Source organism: Chelmon rostratus, chromosome 4 (assembly GCF_017976325.1).
Source record: "Chelmon rostratus isolate fCheRos1 chromosome 4, fCheRos1.pri, whole genome shotgun sequence".
In the NCBI taxonomy this organism is placed as follows: Eukaryota; Metazoa; Chordata; class Actinopteri; order Chaetodontiformes; family Chaetodontidae; genus Chelmon; species Chelmon rostratus.
Window position 1 is genome coordinate 10,396,945 of NC_055661.1, and position 9,364 is coordinate 10,406,308.

Sequence of the window (9,364 nt, forward strand, 5' to 3'; positions counted from 1 at the left end):
ACACTTTTCATCTAAGTTTTGTCAAATGTAACTAGAATTACTGCCTCGTGGTTGGCTGCCTCTGCCCACTGGTCATGTTGAGTTTACATCCATGTCTGTCCAGACTCATACATGTAGTGAAGACTGGATGGAAGGAATTTAATTAAAGCCATTAAGTGTATTTTTTGGTGAAATGGAAGCTATCACTATGTATGATTGCAGTGAATAACGTCCAGATAGAAACCTGCTGTCTTCACTTAGAGACTGTTTTCACAGAGGACTGATAGAGAGCTTCATCACATGGTGCAGCGACAATCACCTGAAGCTCAATATCAGCAGAACCAATGAGCCTGTGCCGGACCTTAATGCTTCAAATATGGATGTTGCTGCAAAGAAGCTACAAACTGTAAAACGTTGATGCTTCACACACATCTTCAACTCAGCAGCACAGTTTCAAGATGGATGCCCAAAATTAGTGTCACCAATTCGGTACCTGGCCAAATATGAAATATGGTCACAATCACCACTTCTGCTACTGAGTTATGGTGTAGGGTGTTGAATAATGGCCAGAAAAGTGTTTTTGCAGAACATTATGACGTCACAGTGAAGTTGACCTTTGACTTCTGGATATAAAACTTCAACATTTTATCCTGTGAGACTTTTGTGTGAAATATTGTCATAATTAGCGTTTTAATTCTTATGTTATGGTCAAATATGTGTTCTGTGTGGTCACAGTGACCTTTGACCACCAAAATCTAATCAGTTCATTCTTGAGCGGACATTTGTGCCAAATTTGAAAAAACTCCTCAAGACGTTCCTGAGATATCATGTTCACGAGGATAGGTGGGACAGACTGATCGACAGCCAAAAAACATAAGCGTGAAGACATAAAAACTGTGACTTTTGTTACAGTGGCATCACTCATTTTATCAGGTCTTACACGTTACAGACACAGCAATCCTTATTTCATGGAGGTCCTTCAGACAGGTTGTGTGACTGTTTTCTTACTCTTGTAGGATCTTGCTGTCAGTTGTCTGAGGGAAACCGAAGTCCATCACTTCGTCCATCAGCTCGTACACAGTCACAAAGTTGTCACGGATACTCTCCTCCTCAAGCTCCTTGAAGTACTCCTTAAACACCTACAGACACAAACAGGCAGACACAGTTAGACACAAGTTATATGCAACCAGTTTCATGTTTTCTGCATTGTGTATGTGTGAGAACGGTTAATTCATGTCACCTACTGGCTGTATTCAACAAGCAAAAGCTGATTTCATTTCAAAGGCGCAGCTACACCTCTTATTAGCATCTGTTCGATGCTGCGCCTTTGAAATGAAATTAGCTTTTGCTTGTTGAATCATCATGAAAACTCATGGTGCCTGGTTGGCTGTTCGTTTGATAATCACACTGCAATCACAGAAAAAGCACAACATGATCACTGAAAATAATAATTTCTGATTAATTCTGAACAAGGTTTAAAGTTTAAACTTCATGTAATCACTTAACAATAATTCAACCAGGCTGTGGGGGTGGATAATGATGTTGATGTTTGGAACACAAAAAGCAAGAACAAGTTACAGATTTGGACTAAATTGTCAGGAAACAGACGTACCTGGACGATTTTATAAAGAAAAGAGTATACCAGAGCAGCGTTGGCATTCTTCTTAGTCATCGCCACCACTGGAGAAGAGACTGTTAAGAAATAACTACACATCTACAAGTGACAGGCTCAGTATCTGAGCTGAAAAAGTGTTAGGAGCCACAAATGGACAAGATGGAGACATGCAGTGCAAATCTTTTAGACACTGTGACTGGTTATGAGATGAATGCAATGGCATACAAAGTTAGCAGAATGCATCACACTCGCAAGCAATTGAGAACATGGCCACAGGGAGGTAAAACGGCTCAGTTGTCTAATGCAGTGCACCGGGAATAGAACTTACTCACAACTGCAATATCATGCTGAATTAATAATGTGTAAGGAAGTCTGACTGGCCGATCTCGCGTTGGGAAAGCAGGATATGCAGCGCATAACACATCACAGTGGATCTGTGTTCAATTTTTCAACTGGCTGTGAAACAAGCAGTGATGAAACAGAAGTTGAGAAGCTGCCTACTTCATATGGAGCAGGAGACAGCTAATGGGAGAGGCCATTCAGGTCTCTGCTGCACATTTACTGTGCTATAAAAAACTATACTATTATAAACTGGTGAATCAACTTGGATCTTCAGACTCAAGTTGAGTTTACTACAGTAAAGGCTCATTTTCAACAGACGCGACAAAGCACATTATTCAGACGTGTACTCAAAGGGATACAGTAAAGGTTGCTGTGCTTGATCCACAGGAAGTGTGAGGACCCGTGGCTGACCATCGGTGTCATCTCAGCCTCCTCTTCTCTCTTCATCAGGATGGGCATAAAGTGGTCAATCTCATTCATGTCCATGTTCCCCATGTAGTTACGGCAGATAAGCACCTGGTTCCATAATGTAAAGAGCAAAATATAGAGACAGCAGACATTATTATGGAGGCACTACCCAGTCATTTAATATTTATAGCTTTTGGCTGAGATAGCAAAGCTGAGCAGTCAAGCTTGAAGATGCTTCAAGAACTACTGGCTGACTTAAAACCCTAACCTCATGGAGGGGTGTGACATCATTTTTGCAGGGTCATCTCACAAGGAAATGTGTTCCCATCCTGAATACCTGAGAATGAACGATGAATGACCACCTCCTCAAAATCAAACAGGAGCTTATGCAGACTTAAACAAGGCCTACGCGATTCTCAGGTTTGAAATGACGGCAAACAAGGGAGCGCAAACTTCATTATACTGGTCAAGAGTTAGAGGACATGCAGGCTCCCTGATCCCTCATGGTCTAAGGAACATACAATGTAATCCCAACATGCCTGGTTCAATGCTGCTGTTGCATTTCTCCTTTCTTACTTACTCTTACAGTGTTAAAAACATTCATTTGTGATGTTCAACCCATCCCAGCAGTTATTTTGTTTGGTGTCTCAGAGGAAACAAAACAAATGCTGTTATTTTGAGCCATACTACTGTATATTCTGTTAATTGTTCCACCACTTTGGTTCAGACTGAATGTAATTTAACAACTATTAGATCAATTGCCATGAAATACATTCACATCCCTCTCAGAGGTAAAAACTGGTGATCTACTGACCTATTTTCAAGCACCGGCATCAGGTGTAAGACCGAATACCTGCAAAACCAATGACATTCCCCTCAGCCTCAGCTGTTCTTTGTCTTCCGTGCTAATTAGTTCAAATGTTAGCAAGCTAACACACTAAACTAAAATGCCACGAGCATGGCTGCATAGAGACTGCATATTCTCAGTCTCATTTCCGTAAAACCACTTCCCTTATGTGTAACTGTATGTGCATCTTTGCTTCCTACATTTTCCAGAATGGCTTTCAACAAACTTCATAAAAGAGACCTGAACCTCTCTATAACAAAAGGTGGGCGTGGGCCTATAAATATATCTAGCTAGGTGTGACTGGTTGAATGTCAGTGTGAATTGTCCGTAAAAGATGTCCTCTTTCTTTGAACGTAAGAGACATATTCTGACATTAACTAAAAGTCCAGTTGAATCACATTTCGCAAACAAACTCCATTGTGGATGCACTGAAAGTAATACACACACAAGAAAAAGATGACCTTGAAACTCAAGTTCCACTGCAAGCTGGACTTTTTGTGTTGAGTCGTGGATTTGAAGGGATGACAAATAACATTCACCAAAACTGACAGATATGTTTATGTTTATATGACAGAATTGCAGAATTTTCATATATCTTTAAATTATTTTCAACATATTTCAGCTCTGATTGGTATCAGGTATAACAAGAAACAGAAACAGAAATAGTAATAGAAGCAAACACATAGACACACACCCACAAACACAAATGCGCACACACAAGATGACTCAGCAGTCTTGCTAGAGTCCGGGCACACAGAGCAAAGTAAAGAAAGAGATCAAAGCTTCAACGCTTGAGGGATCTTGATGACATACACACACAAAGCTTCCCTCTTTCTTTAATAGAGGAGTCTGCTGGACGGGGGTCACACGGGGGCAGATACAACAAAGGCGGGAGGAAACAAGAAATTAAAAAAGGGAAATGCCAGGAAGGTAAAGTAATCTGGGCGAGAAAAAGGGATATGAACAGGCCACTGCTCAGCTTCTGTGAGGGGGGACTGAAACCACAGAGCGAAGAGTTCAGAGGTCACCGGAGAGAGAGAATGAGGTGTAGACGAATCTTTGTCGCAATACTGAGGGCCCCGGAGAAAGGATCCACAGGATTCACTTTGTAGCTTTGGAAGCAAACTTTCATAGAAAAACATGGAGGCAAAAACATCGTGAACCGCATCGTCACACACACACACACATACACTGCACTAAGATTGCAGTGGGTTAAAGCAGAACAGTAACACTGCCTATTAGTGCCACCACCATATCAGTTAAGAGGATCAGGGCCCGGACGTTACTAGCAGTACACAGTCATGTCCACACACTTGACACTTGGCAGAAATTAGATGTAAAGAGCAAGGTTAATTTCTGATTGAGACGATACATAAATCAATCATCATTATCACGGTGTTCCAGTAATTTCCTGAGATTAAATCTGAGATGAACCTTCTTCTGCCAAACAGCCACATGTTTGTCAAGAGCCATTTCAGTCTGACAACTGGATGTGAGGATGAAAGCACAGCGAGACGTGAGGGGATTCATCCTTTCACCGTACGCGCCGTATGAGGCTGGAAGCTCTGACAATTATTTCCCAGCGACAATCACAACGAGGATTTAGAAAATCTTATATTTCACCTTTAAGATATTTAAGAGTCAACATATGACGGTTGGAATGTGTGTCAGTTGAACTCTTTTCAGCAGAGGCAGAGCACATCAAACAGAACACCTCACACAAACAGTTAGCATATTTCATGCCCCAAAGCAGAGCGCAGCTACTTAATAATCCAGGTCTCATTAAATTCAACTGTGAATGCGTTATTTCCAAGTTAAGACACTGTACTGTCTGACAAAACAACATATTTAGGTAAGCTGTATTGGCATTTATGAATACTTGTAAATATCATTACATCCACATCCCTCCATTGCATTAACTCAAATCTTTAAATCATAGGAGACATTCGTTTATTACAAGTAGCTGAAAGGGGTTTCTCGAAAGAAAGGGGTTAGAGTAAAAGATTAAAGATTCAAAAGAAAAGATCAGAATCAAATTAAAAATAAAACATTTTAAAATATTTTAGCTGCAAAAAGCAACAGAAAAAAGGCAGGAGGGAATGTAAAAACAATGAACAGCAGTATAAAACAGAGTTTCTTGCTGTGGTGATCCATTAGTGCCTGTAAAGTCTAGAAGAATCACAACCTTTGTTGTTTTATTTGAATTTCATAAGAAACAACGACAGAATCTTTTCTGTTTAAACCACTTGTGGCCCAAAAAATCATCAAGGAAAACTCAACCTCAAAGTATCGCTCTGAGGAAAATATCCCAGAATAATAATGATAATTTAGAGTGGGCTGTTGGGAGTTAACAGTAGCTGACTTGTAGATGAAATAATGGCACATTGAAGACATTGCCAGAACGCAAAAAGACGCCACTGACTTGGTCTGTCAATTGCAACCATTTAACATTGTGCATGCTCACAGTGCCTCTTTTTCTCGACAGCAGCTCTGTCAGGCTGTGCTACAGCAGAGCATGGACTAACCACGTTACCATGTTCACTATCTTAGTTTAGTGTGTCCTTCCTCCATCCCTTCATCCCTCCTTTCCTTCATCCTAATATATCCTCTCAAAAAAAATAAATGTATAATCGATCATTATCTTATTGGTGTGGTTGTTGTTAGTGAATCTAAATAAAGTTAACACTGGATGAAATATTTCATTCTGGACCACAGACCATACCAAAGTAAGAGTTTTATCTCGTTTGGACCCACCGCTCTGAATGAAATGTGCTGCTACTGATGACAAACCAAATCCTCTGCCTGAACAAGTTCCCTTATTAAAAGATTCTTCTGGGAAGCACAGGGAACAAATGATGCCATGCTGATTTCCATAGTCTGACATTTCAGTCTACATAGCTGGTCCCAGCAGTCGGCAGTGTGCTGTGTAGTGGCCAGGAGCTCCAACTTAGAAGGGTGGGGTGGGGGTAAAGAGCTGACCGGTCAACCTATACATGACTGGTTTTAGTTATGTCTGCAAAGTTACCTGTACAATTATTTTTACCAATGGCGTTACCTTAAATATTTTCACCCTGTTCCGCAGTCTAGCATAGTGGATTTTTAATAAAGCCGCTGATTTCTCTGCTGTAAGAGAGGACGGAGGACCCCGCCTGCTCAGGACAGAGGGAAGGAGAGGACTTAAGGTGAAGAGCTACAGACTTGCCCCAGGGCAGAGATAGACAGATAGGGAAAGGGAGAAAAGAGAAAACCTTTAATCTGTTCAATCAGACATGCAGGCTATGTGGGACTGACCCTGTTCCCTGATGGGTACTGTCAAGCATATGATACAAGGCTTCTTCAGCATCAGCAATTCCTTTTCTTTTCTTCAAAATAAATTAACCCTGTGAGGTTTGTACATAAAGCCTGATAAAGTGAGAAATAGTGAAAATTCGATGTCATCATTTAATTAACCCCATCAAGTGCATTTAAGATACTGTTTTTAAAAAATTACAGTCGGGCTGCAACTGATTATTTTTATCAACAATTAAACTGGCAATTAGTTCCTCAGTTAATCGTATAAAGTCGAAGTTAGAAAATTGTGAAAATGTGCTCTTAAGACTTTTGCAGATCTTCAAATTGTCTTTTCTGTCAACACAATAGTCCAAAACCCAGACATTCAATTTACTATGCTATTAAAGAAGAAACCATTTGTCAAAAATTAATCCACAACTATTTTGAGAGTCTTTTCTAAACAGAAATGCAAAAGCAATCACTGGTTCCCCCCTCTCAGATGTAACACTTGCTGGTTTTCTTTGGCTTCTGATAAAATGAATGTCTTTGGGTTTGGGGCTGTTGGCTACTTGAAGACATCCTTTGTGCACTGGGGGAACTGTGCCCAACTTTTTTCACTATTTTCTGGCATTTTAAAGGCTGAATTATTAATCAAGAAAACAATCCGCAGACTAGTTGAGTATTTAAAAAAGCAATCAGTCACTGCAGCCCTAAATGATAGAGAGAGGGGGAGCACAGGCTGGTACCAGATAATGTCTGGCATTTCAGCTTAATGGAAAAACGACAGGAAACATTTATCAAAACTGTTGCTGGTTAATCGTCTAGTAGTTTCAGCTCTTGATACTGTGGCCTCCAAGTGTCCTAAAAAGTACAGTAACATTTTAAAACACAGTAAGCAGGACCTCTGTGGTTTTTGATGACCTTATAGGGCTGCAAAAAGCAAAGTTTGAGACTTTGATGCAGGACACATGACACACAATGAAGGCTGCATCGCTGCACAGGAACAAGCCCTCAGTGTAGACTGAACATCAGTGGAACCAGTTTGGCAAGTTGCGCCTCTTCCTGGCCGCTCTCTCTCTCTCTCTCTCTTTCTCTCTCTCTCTCTCTCTCTCTCTCTCTCTCTCTCTCTCTCTCTCTCTCTCTCTCTCACTGTCTGTCTATCTCTCTCTCTCTCTCTCCTGAGGCTCACCGCGCACATTCAGCCGTAAGTTCGCTCTCTCTCCGTCAGGAAATGTTAGCATGCTGCCGCATGATGTACAGCGGCTACAAAGCACCGATAAAAAGAACACTGTCGTTTAATTTTCTGACATTTCTGCACTTTCTATGAGCGAACGTACTCTGTTCCTGTAGCAGGTGCTTCGCTGATAATGTCAACTTCCCTCCTCAACAACAAGTCGCCACAAACTTACCTTTCCCTTCAGGTCGAGGATAAATATCGCCGACGCCGACATCTTGATGGAGAAAAATCCTCGATAGCGACAGCTAGCCTGGATAATGTCTGGTTGTAGCGTCAGATATGGGTCACTTACAGGGGGAACCAGTCGCTCCCATCATCCTCCTTCCTCCTCTCCTCCACTCTGCTCAGTCGTTGCGTCTCACTGGAAGTCGCTGCTTTTCCGGACCCAGAATCAAGCTCGCTGCAGTAAAACTCACACGACTTCCGGTGAGCAGGAGCTGGGATTTGTTTGGCTTTAAGTCACACACACACCTTATGTTGTAAATTCCGTGATATTTAAATAAACCAGGGTGTTATCAATGGTGTAAAGAAATTAAGTGTATTTGAGTTATTTTTAAGGTGCGTGACCTTTACTTGAATAATAAAAGACTGCATTGCTATAGATTAAAATACACAGTATATAAATCAGATAAAATTAATTAAGGAGCCTACTGCTTATATGTTAACATGGGAAAGGTGATGTCAACATATCAAGCATATGTTATTGCAAATACCTCTGTACTTTTAATTACACTGCAGAGTAGTTTTATTTGTAGAATAGCAGTTTTCTGTTATCTTTTATGTCAAAATGTTAAACTAAATCTTATGATAATAACTCATAATAAAATAATATGATAATAACTACAACAGTATGTAACGTAGTTTTAAAAAAATAATGTATTTTTCTTTTTTAGTAATAATAATGAAATATATATATATTATCTGAAAGGGGCGAATCTACATAAGTACTTCCATTTTTGACTACAGAACAATACATTTTGCGGATACTTCTATACTTTTATTTGAATGCAGAACTAGTACTTGAAATTGAGTATTTTAATATTGTTGTATTGGTACTTTTACTTAAATGGTCTAAGTACTTCTCCCATCACTGATTAATACATTATTAGTCTAATACATTTAATTTGTTAAGTCCAGCAGTTGAGTCCCTTCAGTATTTTGATACTGACGTGGTGAGATACACTAATAAAGTAATCCAACCTGATGTTGAGCGGGATGGGGGTATTCGTTTGTTTTAATTTCCATCATACAATTACAGAATAGCTAACGCGTTGACATTCTGTATTTTTATTTTGAAAGGCTGTTCCGGTTTCGCTCCAGCTCGCCTGTGGAGGTTTGACGCGCTGTTTTCCGGATGGGAGCCTCGCCTGACAGCCTCACACAGCGCTGTCAGAGCGCTCCCATCAGCTGGACGGTCACACAGGCTTCAGGCCTCTTGCCGAGACACAGTGTCAAGCTTAATTACTGTTGTTGATACCCGCGTTGTTAAGTTTAAAGAGAAAGGTGAGTGTGATGATTCCAGTTTGTGACCAGTGAGGCAGAGGACAGTCAGGACCAAATGGTAGAGAAGCCAGTCCTCAGAAGTTACAGTACATCCATTGTTTGGAATTAAAAATAATCTTGACCCATTGAAAAAGTCCAGGTGATACTGTTTCGTCTACAAGTG

At 40.5% G+C, this 9,364-nt stretch overlaps 1 protein-coding gene across 1 annotated transcript in view; it reads right to left on the minus strand.

The window, feature by feature from the left end:
• Positions 1-8,065, minus strand: part of ap1m3 (adaptor related protein complex 1 subunit mu 3) — a 30,966-nt gene extending 22,901 nt beyond the window's left edge. The window contains exons 1-4 of the mRNA XM_041935781.1: positions 7,871-8,065; positions 2,296-2,452; positions 1,592-1,659; positions 988-1,118 (exon numbers count right to left, since the gene is read on the minus strand). Coding sequence (XP_041791715.1) covers positions 988-1,118; positions 1,592-1,659; positions 2,296-2,452; positions 7,871-7,912 — 398 coding nt within the window. The 5' untranslated portion in view covers positions 7,913-8,065. The remainder of the gene's footprint in view (positions 1-987; positions 1,119-1,591; positions 1,660-2,295; positions 2,453-7,870) is intronic.
• Positions 8,066-9,364: the final 1,299 nt, after the last annotated feature.